Source organism: Panthera pardus, unplaced genomic scaffold (genome assembly GCF_024362965.1).
Source record: "Panthera pardus isolate Hobbes unplaced genomic scaffold, ASM2436296v1 HiC_scaffold_17, whole genome shotgun sequence".
In the NCBI taxonomy this organism is placed as follows: Eukaryota; Metazoa; Chordata; class Mammalia; order Carnivora; family Felidae; genus Panthera; species Panthera pardus.
The window spans coordinates 111,398,646-111,411,203 of NW_026526732.1; the positions used below are offsets into that span (position 1 = coordinate 111,398,646).

General features: G+C 49.1%; 1 protein-coding gene across 1 annotated transcript in view; it reads left to right on the top strand.

Moving 5' to 3' along the window:
* Positions 1 to 10,273, top strand: part of KIAA0319 (KIAA0319 ortholog) — a 69,575-nt gene extending 59,302 nt beyond the window's left edge. The window contains 5 exon segments of the mRNA XM_019425274.2: positions 621 to 761; positions 2,440 to 2,562; positions 4,960 to 5,050; positions 7,225 to 7,316; positions 9,965 to 10,273. Coding sequence (XP_019280819.2) covers positions 621 to 761; positions 2,440 to 2,562; positions 4,960 to 5,050; positions 7,225 to 7,316; positions 9,965 to 10,143 — 626 coding nt within the window. The 3' untranslated portion in view covers positions 10,144 to 10,273.
* The last annotated feature ends 2,285 nt before the right edge of the window (positions 10,274 to 12,558 follow it).

Sequence of the window (12,558 nt, forward strand, 5' to 3'; positions counted from 1 at the left end):
GAGAAAGAGACAGAGCCCAAGCAGGGGAAGGGCAGAGAGGGAGGGAGACACAGAATCTGAAGCAGGGTCCAGGCTCCGAGCTGTCAGCACAGAGCCTGATGCGGGGCTCGAACTCCCGGAGTGTGAGATCATGACCTGAGCTGAAGTCCAAAGCTCAACCGACGGAGCCACCCAGGCGGCCCAACAGTGGCTTCTTAATGGGCGCAGCCTTTCTTCTTGAGGTGACGACAGTGTTCTGGAGTCAGATGGTGGCAGGGGATAGACCAGAAGCCATGAGTGATACGCTTTAGAAGGTGACTTTCACGGTAAGTAAATTCTACCTCCGTGAAAAGATAACAATGTCACCCTGTGCATGGGTGAGTCTGTTTGCACCCATATGCCTGTCACATTCCTTATGTAAAGGTCTGTCATCAGGTGACCCCATGGCTCTGCCACTGAAGAGCCTTCATTTGTAAATGCAAACAGGTCACTTCCTCGGCCCACAAGACGCGTCCCACCCCCCTGCCAGACGACGCAGCTGTGACAGTGCCCCTTTTCACAGGTCACATGGCCGGCGTGGACGTGTCCCGTCGGTTACTGCCTGACCGCGTGGCTGTCCTCTCTCCTTGTCTCCTCGGCAGCACCGCGACTGTTTTCTGTACAGACCGGGCCGCCGTCCGCGGTTCTCGAAGCTGCCGACGTGGTGCGGGGTCTGCACAGACAGCTCCCCGAGGAGAAGGAGGATTTCTTGCTTTTCACAGTCTTGAGGGTTGACACAGCAGGTGCATTTTCCAGAGTCCCCGTGATGCAAATACTTGTCCGTTCAGAACTGTGCGGTGCTGGGCGAGACATGCGGTCAGATAAATGCAGCGAGATTCTCCCAGAAACATGAACAACTGCCCATTGAGGTTAAAGCAACAGATTTCTTGGAGGAGAAGCGAGATCTGTTTCCGGTGTGACAGGACAGCGGTGAGGTCTCATAGTCTCTTTGGGCTGTGTGGGAACAAAGTCCAAAATTTATCTTCCTAATTAGAAATTAAATATTAAACCTAATTCCTCCAAGAATATCCCTACAGGATGATTCCTCTGGGGAGTATTCTAAAAGAATGACACTGGCCAGGCGTGGCTAAGTTTTGCTGGCACCGAAAGCAGCGTGGCGTGCGAGCATTTGCTCATGGGCGTCCGGAGACTTGTTTTGCATGTATCTCTCCAGGGCATTTCCTCCAGCACATCTGCCAACTGCTCTCTGTCTCTGAGGAGCAAGGGCTCATGGGTCAGTCGTTAAAACTATACTCTAGACAATGGTCTTTGTCAGAAATGTCGTACTTAAGCCGTCAGAACAGTGTTAAGGACAGAGAAGCATTATGGGCCGGAAAAGCTGCGTTCACATGGTTTTTTACCTTGGACATCGGGGTGGGGTGACGATGGTGTCCCATACGCCCCTGGAAGTGGGGGCACATGCTACGTGCCTTCCATTGTACCTCCTTGTCACAGTCCCTGGCTTCTGCCCTGTCCCAGCACCAGCCTGAATCACGGGTGTGTGTGCAAACGTGCTCTCTGTTCACGTTCTCTGTTACCTTAGGAGGAACATGACTCCCTCACGATGTGGGACGTGACCCGTCCTCTAGCAGGTGCCGAGGACTGTGAGCGTTACAAGGGACACACGACGTCGCGTCATAACACTTAGCTTGTGTCAGAGACGTGTCTGTGCGCGGTTGACGTCCTCAGTGCTGACATGCACTGACTTAATTTTTTTAATAATCCCTTCTTTCTAACTACGAAAGGAATATCTATCTGTTGTAGGAAATTTAGAATATCCAGAAAGGCACACACACACAAAAATTAAAACAATCCTCTAGATTCTAGAGCCTAGAATCCCCTGTCTCTAAACTTAACTTTTGTTAATATTCTGATGCATTTCCGTCCAGTTCTTCCATCTCCAGAAACCTGTGACACAATGAGGATAATTGGATAGATATTTCTAATCTGCTTTTAAACCTCAAACCGTACAATGACCATTTTCTCAGATTTTTTTATGATGCTCCCTCAGTAGGATATTTATGGCTGCGTGGTCCTTGATCCTGGATGTGGTCAACCCGTCCTGTGCTCGTGGACTTTAAGGTTGACTTTAAATAATGCTGTAATCATAGGTAAGTTGTTGTGCACATCTCAGTTGTCTTCACTGGATGGATTCTTAGAATTTATCTTGCTTAGGCCAGAGGGTACTATGTCTCTGCTACATTTTTAAGGCTTTTGTTTCCTGGTACGGATTGGTTTTTTCTTTCCTTTCGTTTGCTTCCTGATGGGAGAGACTCCCCGGCACCCTCGCGGTACCGTAAGAGGCTCTCAAGTCAGCAAGATGCGTCCCTGCGGGGCCTGTGCTAGTGAAAGTCCACGGGAGGCGGGAGCCAGGACCCCCTGCCCACCCTAGTAGCCTCAGCCACCAACCCCTGTTTGCAGACTGCCTTCTGGAGTGCTCCGGCCACGGCCACTGCGACCCCGTCACAAAGCTCTGTGTGTGCTCTCCGCTGTGGATGGAGAACCTGATGGAATGTTACCTCCGGGACAGGGAGAGCGACTGTGGTGAGTTCTGTGGGTGCAGCTGTGGGTGAGGGGCGCCGGGTCGCGCCGTTCGGGAATACCAGAAATGTGTGCCCCGCTTTGCGGCTGTAGAATTCACCCTTTTCTCACCTGAAGCCGAGGAGTAGTGACTTAAGATCCTCCCCACCTCCCACCAGAGCAGGTGTGCTTAGGTGTTTCCGGAAGACTTCCGATGGGGAAAGTCACTTTGGCAGAGCTGATTTCGCAAACGACCCCAGCTCGGCTGAGACACTTGCTTTGGGCCACACGGGCCATTTTCAGGTCACACCCGCCGTGGCTTGGGCTCCGCTGGCGTTCTGGTGAAGTAGCTCCGAAGGACAGAATCTGGCCTTCTCTTCCTGGATGTCTGGCTGGGCAGGCACCCAAAATTGGAGCCACCTTCTTAGCTGGCCAGCCTGGTGCCCTCAGGTCTCCTCTGGGGAGGAAACTATGTTAATGACAGTCGATTTCTCAGGGTAGTTCCGTTGCCTTGGAGATCCAGATGGACGTATTTGGCAGAAAAATTTGAAAATAGTCAGCCCTTGGATCATTATTCCAAGGAGCAGGTATAACACTTAATGGAATTAAGCCTGTGTCTTTGGCCCCTTGGTTTCTCTGCTCCTGAATTGCCACGGCCGAGCTTTTTACACTGGCATTTGCAAGGATGTGGAAGGAATAGAGATCAGGTAGTTTCTGAGTTGCTGCCTGGCTCTCTGAAAAGTGTCTGCGTGTCATAGGCAGCCCCACAGATAGGTTATTTGCTTTATGAAAACCAAGTCAGACCTACTTTGGGGGGAGGGTTGTGTTTCTTGTGCCTATTTTGACACGCCATACCTAGGTGTCTGTGGCACTACTTTTTTTTTTTTAATATTTTTAATGTTTATTTTTGAGAGGGAGAGAGAGACAACACGAGCAGGAGAGGGGCAGAGAGGGAGACACAGAATCTGAGCAGGCTCCAGGCTCTGAGCTGTCAGCACAGAGCCTGACACGGGGCTTGAACTCACGAACCATGAGATCATGACCTGGGCTGAAGTCGGACGCTTAACCGACTGAGCCACCCAGACGCCCCATGCAGCATTACTTGCCGGGGTCCAGCCCCAGCAGCTCCAGGGGTTCCCGAAGGATGAACGGCGTCACAGAAAATAACAAATGGACATAGACAACAGCAGTGGGTTCGGCTGGCCGCTTTATTGTGGCAAACGTGGCATTATGTTGGTTAGCAATTTCCTTGTAGCTGCGTCATCTGTGTTTCTCGGCGTTGCCTAATTCTAAAAACATTCCTTTGTGTAATCACCCACTAAGGAACAATATCTATTTTCTTGTAATGTTCCCTTGTGCTCTTTTGCTTATTGATTAATTTCTTCATATTATTTTCATTATGTATCTACATTTGTCTATAAAGCATTTGCTTTGCTATTTTCATGAAAGGTCATCTAGCTCTCAACACTGCGAGTGGAACGTTTACAGGGATAGGACTTCTTAATTGTTCCTTTGAACCATTTGCACTACAAGGAACAAAGGTATTCGCTTTGGTCTGGGGTGCCGGAAGGGAGCCAAGAGGTCCTTGGGAACCCATGCTTAATGCATTCCCAGAGAAACAATGTATGCCTAGGAACTAATGAACCATTCTGTACCTTAACCCACCAGGTCCAGTTATCATCTGGAATGCCTCCTGGGGGCCAAGCAGGCCTAGGGGTTGGAGTAACTTGTATCCATAGATACGTTCCTTTGTTGCCGGAGTGGGGATTTCGAACCCATGTGTCCTCTCCTTGGCTGGGAAATATATGGGCCCATCCTTCCTTTAGGTAGAGAAGTCTTTATAGGGGGTGGCAAGGGCTGGATGTGAGGCCGCACAATTTCCCCGCGGACAGTTTCTTTCCCCAGTGGTTCTTTTCCCGGGGGGCCTGTTGTGGGCAATTCCCCAACTGACAATTCCCCAGGTACTTTCATTGGTAGGGGGCTGCCCTGACCAACGCTAAGGTCAAATTACATAAAAGCAGGAGCACAAGAAGCTTCACTTGTACTTGTACTTGTGGGCCACCCTGCAGTCCCCATCCGTCCACTGCCCGGGCCCTGCCATCAGGCTGGTTCGATAGCTCGGCTTCCGGCAATTACTTCTTAATTCATTTGTTTTTTTCAGATAATTCTGACCTTAAGTCAGCATGAAATATGCTCCATGAGGTCCCCAAAGCGATTGGACAAAAGTAGGGTGCTTTCATGTTATTCTTGATTTGTATTTGACCTTGCTTATGCTCTGCCACTGGCTCCATGAGGCGTGATCACAGGCCACAGATGGCCTGTGCCTGTAAGAACTCAGAAACATTCTTTGTGAATCACTGAGAGAACATTGTTCTGAGAGTCGTACGTAACCACGTCCACTCTGGGTTTCTTGTTTTTCAGAGTAGAGTATAGTCTCCGTAACCTCCGTGGTTCTCACCCTTCTGACACTAACAGGGGGCTTGTCCTGGCTTTGTATCTCCTGCTGCAAGAGGTACCTGGGCTGCTTGTCTGTCAAGACACCTCATCAAACAGGACTTGATAGCTGGAGTCGCTTTTGCTGGGCTTTGTTCAGCTGCTGAACCATACGATAGCCGCATTTTTTATGGGACAAACTAGACTTTAAAAGTCCTTTATAGGAGTGCCTGACTGGCTCAGTTGGTGGAATGTGCAACTCTTGAGCTCAGGGTCGTGAGTTCAAGCCCCACATTGGGTGTGGAGACTACTTAGAAAAAATCCTTTATGAGGGGCTGCCCCGCACAAGGCGTATGTGCCCAGATAAATGGAATAATGGCAGAGGCAGCTTCTCATTTCCTAGAAGGTTCAGCAATTTTGTATCCAATCTCATGTTGCTTGGTGTCGTCTCACATTGTGTGCATTCTAACACTCCCGGAGCAGCCTGACTGATCAGCCAGCCCTCAGGAGAGTTAGGAGTTCTAGAACACTCAAGCAAATTTAGATTTTGATTCTCTTGTGTGAAGCAACAGTAGAATCTGAGTTCTATTTAATAGATGCCAAACTTTCATCAAGGCGATGTGATCACTAAAGAGAAGCTTTACTTCAGGTTTTTCTTTCTTTTTCCATGGAGCTGACCACTGAGAAGGCGGTGAGTTGCCTCATTGACTGAATCTTCCAGAACTCTGTGCCCAGCCCTGTGTGAGGGGATCTGTAGAGACAGTGATTAACCAAGTCCTTAGAAGACAGTGTGGGATGACCCAACTTCCTATACGAAACACTAAATGCTCTCCAAGGGAGATATGATTAAAAAAAAATGTGTATCATAAATAATAGTTACTTTTTGAAACCACTTCCATTATCTTGGTTTTATTTGTGATTACTTTCCCAAAGGTGAGGCTGGTGAAAGGGGGTGGGGTGGGTACAGGTATTCAGAGGCCTCAATCCCATAGTAAAACTTCTCTGAAAGTTTTAAAAAATACAAATTCTGCAGTTTTGTGACATATCAAGCAGATACGGTCATGATAAAGTGGTTGACTGACCATTTATTAAGTATCTGCCATTGTGATGAGTGGCTCTGAGTGCTTTACATACATTTCCCAATCCTCCCACCAACTGTATAAAAAGGGACTGTTTTTACTCCCATTTTACAGGTGGGAACATGGAGTCAGGACGCAATCAAAAAATTATCTCAGAGTTGCCCAGCTAGCAAGCACTAAATCAAGGATTAGAGGCCCAAGGTCTTGGTCACCAACCAATCAGAAAGCTGATTCAGTGCCATGAAACTGTTCTCAGCACACCTTCCCATGGCTTTGAAGTGTACTTGCAAAGAACCCCTGCAGCTTAGGATGACGCACACCCAGTGGTTTTCATGCCTTGTGAAAAAACGAAAAACCGGGTTATTGCTAATTAGTTTTGGGGGATCTGTTATATTTCTGGTTTGTTTGTTTGTTTGCTTTTCGTTTTGTTTTCTGGTTGCTAGTTTATGTTGCCTTTTCGTTCTACATTTTGGACATTCCAGGCTAGTATAGGTTCAGGGGAAAACATGTGCACCTAGGTTTTCTTTCTTTCTTTCTTTCTTTCTTTTTCTTTCTTTCTTTGTCTTTCTTCTTCCTTCCTTCCTTCCTTCCTTCCTTCCTTCCTTCCTTCTTTCCTTTCTTTTTCTCTTTCTTTTTCTCTTTCTTTTTCTCTTTCTTTTCTTTCTTTTCTTTCTTTTTTTTTTTTTTTAAAGTTTATTTATTCTGAGAGAGAGTAGGGAGGGCAGAGAGAGAGGGAAAGGGAGAGTCTCAAGTAGGCTCCGAACTGTCAGCCTAATCTTGGAGGCTTGAACTCAGGAACCCCTTGAGATCATGACCTGAACCCAGATCAAGAGTCGGACGCTTAATTGACTGAGCCACTCAGACGCCCCTCCAGGTTTTTCTGAGTGAAGAGTTACGAAGAAAAGCTTGTTGTGCAAACACACAGGTGCTGAGGATTCCTACCAGGGGCCTGGCCCGAGGCTCAGCCGGGAGCCTGCAGTCACGTGGGTGCTGGTGGCCGTCCTGCTCCTACGTTTCCCCAAGATGCACGGCGTGCTTGAGTCCGCTGAACCCAGACCTGGCCATGTGTGCACATCATTCGTACAAGTGCGGACTCTTCATTCCTCCACGTGTTTGAGTTCCTGCTTCCCAGTTCCCTGAGAATCTGGCCTGAGCTTTTCCCTCTTCCTCGCAGACGAGAGAGGACCGAAATAAGGAAGAACACCAGGTACACCATCCTGGATAACATGGATGACCAGGACAGAACGGAGCTGAGGCCCAAAAACGGTAAGGCGGGCTCCAGGCGGGCACCGTGAAATCATCGGATCCAGACGTTTGCCTGAGAGTCACCTTGGGGACGGGGGGAGCAGCAGGCTGGGGCCGGCACTCTACTTGGGAAGGAAGGCTGAGTCTGGGCTTCGCCCACACCAATCCCGAGGGTCTGTGACCGGGAGGCGTGTTGTGTTCTGAGTTGCACGAAAGTGTGGTGAAGCGCTCTGAGGCCTTAACCGGTGAGGGACGTGAAGTGCCTGGTACCAGCTGGGCTCCCGCCCGGGGACTGCGGGCAGAGACTGCTCCTCAAACACATGTCCCGACAGGTTTTTCCTCCTCGTGCTGGGGGCGTGGGGCATGGGACGCCGTTGCCCGCCAACTCGTCTCCCACACGCTGTGCCTGCCCGTCTGCTCCCTGAGAAACGCAGCAGAATAACACGTGGGCTTCAGCGTCAGGCCTTTCTGTTAGCGGTTAGCCAGATACGGACGAACACGAAGCTTTCCCAGAAAGTGGACTTTCTTCACAAAGTGAACAGACCCCTGTGCTTAGAACTGCCTCACCCCAGTTAGCTTTCTGATTCCCCTGCATTAACTCCTAGAGACTCAGTAACCCTTCTCTGGCCCCCCGAGGCTGCTTAGCACGGATTTTGTCATAACTACATTCCTACAGAGGGACATAATCACTTTCAAAGTCGCGAGGTGCAAAACGCCCATGATGAATTTTGAGTGCTTACCCTGAGGCCCAGCAGGTGGGGGAACAAAACCCAGTGCCCCTCTTTATAGGCGCTGACAGCCCAGAGAGGGTGACCGTGTCAGAGCACAAGACCTACCGAAGCACGGACGATGCCCCAGAAAGACTGACGGCCTACAGAGGGTGGTTAGCGACTTTGGGGGGGCAGGCTTCATGGGCAGTGTAGACGATCGCACACGCGGTACGTGTGTGTGCTCACCATTTACATCACGTCATTTATTAGAAGGCAGCTTTGTACCTAAGAGCGCAGAGTGCTTTCCACTTGGATTATCTCACCCACCCTGCTTCTTCTTTTTTTTTTTTTTTTAATTTTTTTTTTTTTAACGTTTATTTATTTTTGAGACAGAGAGAGACAGAGCATGAACGGGGGAGGGGCAGAGAGAGAGGGAGACACAGAATCGGAAGCAGGCTCCAGGCTCTGAGCCATCAGCCCAGAGCCGGACGCGGGGCTCGAACTCACAGACCGTGAGATCGTGACCTGAGCTGAAGTCGGACGCTTAACCGACTGTGCCACCCAGGCGCCCCTCACCCACCCTGCTTCTGATGTGCACCTGTCCTTCTGACCTCCCCATTTCTATTCAGAGAACCCCCATACTTGTTATTACCAGGCTCTGAGCCCCAGTTGCTGGTGCTTGGTCAGGAGTGCCTTGTTCCCGTGCCACCCACCCTCTTGCCTAGTCTCTCGTCCCTCCGCCCACAGCGTCGTTACCACCCTGCAGACCCTTCTAGCCTCCCCTCTGGACTAAGAGCACGAACGGTAATCATGAATTTCCTCTGTACTGCACCCTGTTCAGGCACATCACCCATTTAATTTCTCCCATTTAATATCACAATAGCTCTGTGATGGATGTACTATGATTATCCCCATTTCACAGAAGACGAAACTGAGACACAGAAAAATTTAGCCACCTGCCCGAGTAACAGAGCTGGCAAGTGCCCATGGTGGGCTGGGCCAGGCTGTCTGCTTCTCCCAGTATTTCTGGGGCCTGTCTGCACACCCCATGCCTCCTTTGTCCTCCTGTCCAAAGCCCCTACTCCCCTCATTGCATCCTCTGTGAAATATCACCAAAGCAACACCAGTGCATGCTTACCTCTTACTGCTGTGTGTAAGATGTATTTTTAAAACTTCCTTACCTGTTTTGAACCATCTTCTCATGAGTCTTTGTCTTAAACCCTTATCTAGACACTGTAAACTCTCTGAGAGCAGGGATCAGATCTTATACCAGTTCTGTTTCTTATTTTGACCCCAGCAGTCACATATTCTACCAAAAATATTCAGTTGAACCAAAGAGCAAAATCATGAGAGTTTTCATTGAGTGCTTACCAAATACTAAATACTGGGCAGCAACTTCACACGCACTGTTTCATTAATCCTCACCATAAACCTGTGGAGCAGGGGTGCCTGGGTGGCTCAGTCGGTTGAGCATCCGACTTCAGCTCAGGTCATGATCTCGCGGTTCGTGAGTTCGAGCCCCACATCGGGTTCTGTGCTGCCAGCCCAGAGCCTGGAGCCTGTTTCGGATTATGTGTCTCCGTCTCTCTCTCTGCCCTTCCCTCGCTCATGCCCTGTCTCTCTCTGTCTCAAAAGTAAATAAACATTAAAAAAAAAAACAACGGTGGAGTAGATGCTTTGTGGTCTCCCAGTTTTTAATGGAGAAGGAGACTGAAAGCCCAGAGAGGTTAGGCATCTTGTCCAGCATCACGCAGCTGGTAAGTGTCACAGCTTGGGCTCAAGCTCGGGTGTGACACAGCCCACGTCGATGCTCACTAGGAACCCCAACTCGTGCAGTGTTGTGAGTGACGCTCTGAAGGTGCAGAGAGCACAGCTGGGTACATGGGACCTACAGCCAGAATGACAGCTGAGAATGGAAAAGCCGTTTCCCCCAAGATGCGTCTGTCTGCTGCTCCCCAGGTATCAAACACCAAAGCACAGAGCACAACTCCAGCCTGATGGTGTCCGAGTCTGAGTTTGACAGTGATCGGGACACAATCTTCAGCTGAGAACGGATGGAGAGAGGGGATCCAAAAGGTTCTATGAATGGTTCCGTCAGAAACGGGGCTTCCTTCAGCTATGGCTCCGAGGACAGATGACGGAGCGGTTGTAAACCCGAAGGCCCCGCACAGGAACGCTGTAATCCAGGACCAGTCAGTGAGAGTTCAAACACAGAACTAACTCTTGTTAGAATTGTGCATCAGTGTCCTTTCACACTGGGCTGGATGTGTGCCCCTAAATTTAAAAGATTGGTTTTCTTGGGGTGTTTGAGACACGAAACAAAACAGAAACATTGCTCTTTTAACAAAGATGCTTGTTAATAGGGATAAAGGTTGGGTAAGATACTAGGTATATACTTAGAAGAGTTTGTGTTTTGTAGCTGGCACAGTATTTATATTACCCATGTTAAAGATTAACACCTGTTTCTATCTGCAGACCCTTAGGTAAAGTTAAACACGGATTAAAGAGGGCTGATTTCTCTTAGGAGCTGTGATGGCCTTTCAGGACGACGTTCGGAACATGCTTTCTCTGGTAGGACCCATACAGTCAGATGGCTGTCTATATTAAAGTGGTTCCTCTGAGATGTGGGTTGTCTTCTATGTAGCCAGCTTTCTGTGTTCTCTGTGGACAGCAGGTCCTAGAAATCTGTGAGCTAAGTAAGAATCGTTATTATGAGGTCCAGAGGAGATAGAAAGGGGAGTGGGGAGAAATGACCAGTAGGTTGAAAGTTGAAGGTAGCATGTTAACATTCCTGGCCTTTTCTTTCTCCTAGAAAAACAAACAACACTGAAGCCTCTCTTAGCTCCAGTTTCCATTAAACATGATAAAAGTGTTGATTAACTCATGGAACATTTGTTGAGTGTGTACATAGGCCATGCATTTGGAGGGCCATAGATAGTGATAATGACTCAGCAACTTTGTATATATTCCCAAACTCTGAAATACAGTCAGTCTTAATTAGGATGCTATGGCTATGATAATTGGCCCCTACAGATACTTTCCACAGTAACGGATTGATATAGACATTCGCTTCATACGTTTAAAAAATGTATTTATGTCTACAAAGTATATTTAGAAAAAGTGGTTTACTTTTTCTACCAAATAAATCTTTTAAAATATATGGGAAAAAAAAAAAACCCTCAAGCCATCCCCAACTGCAGAGCACCCCAGGGCAGTGAACTAGAGTGAACTGTAGCCTGAGAAGCTGGTTGGTTCGTGCTTGTTCTCCATCCATAGTCTTGAGGCTGGTGCCCTTGGCATTCTTTGGGAAGATTAGAAGAGAGGGGAGATCCATCACAGCACAGAGCACCAATGTCATGGCCTTGGGTGTGAATGCACGCACCTAAATAATATCCTGATGTACAAGTTTCTGTAAAACTACGATTAAACCACCAGGTTTAAACCATCAGGGTGGCAACAAGTGAGAAAAGGTCCCATGGGTCTTTGAAACAAATTTAAGCTTTCAAGATGCTTTTGTTTTCTCTGGTAATAGTCATCTTTATGAGATCATCTTGTTTTTAATTACTGTATTTTATGGGGAACGGCACAACTAAAAACTTTAAGGCTATAATTTTATTTGAAAAAATAATTTCTTTGCCTTATGCTTCCACTTTCTGTGTTACTAGCCACACCCTGTGACGTTGGAAGGAAGCTGTGATGTTTTTTACACCGATCTTTATCTTCGTTAATGTGTTCTATAACCTCGTGAACAGAGTTGCATAATTTTGTGCACGACCAGAAATTTCTGGCACCGGGGAATGAAGCCCAAATAGGAGGTGGGGGGAGAGGGCAGAGGTGAAAAAGGAAGCGCACATTTGCTAAAACCTTTGTGTGCATAATGCGTGTGTTGTGTACTCCCAACCGGTCCGGACTGACAGTCCACCTTGGAAGGACCACAGCCCCAAAGTGGTAGATCCGGGAACCGAATGTGAAAATTTTAAGCTGTAAAGCCCATCTTTCCTCCCACCTCCCTCACTACCCAAAGACCTCCCACCCTCAACTGTTAGGAGGGCAACTTTTCGGTGGCCTTTTCGGACCATCTGTTCCTGGGATGCAAAGGAATTCCTTCGGGTGGTGAGGACACAAGACAGAAGCCTCCTTCGTCTCTCGCCCTGGGTCGGTCACACCTGCGCCACGGCTCTGGGTTTCAAAGTTGCTTCCGCCGCCCCTGGTCTGTGCCTGACCTCCTCTGCCTCCCTTCCCCCACGGGGGACCCTGACGGCAGGTGCATCGGAGGCCCGGCAGGGCGGCGTTCGGGGCGCGGGAGCGCTGCGCGTCCCCAGTGGAGGGAACGCTCCCCGGCAGCTGCGATGGAGAAGCCGGCCAGCGAGACCCTCGCCGCTGGCTTCCAGTCCGTGGAGGAGGACGTGAGCTCCGCATTACGGGGCCAGTGGTGTTTGTGACTGAAGAAGGCGGAGAGCGGTCTCCGGAGCCCGCCCCAACTTCACACGCCCACTTCCAAGCCCTTCGGGGAACAATGCGCGCAGCCGCAGACCCCCCCCCACCCCCCCGCG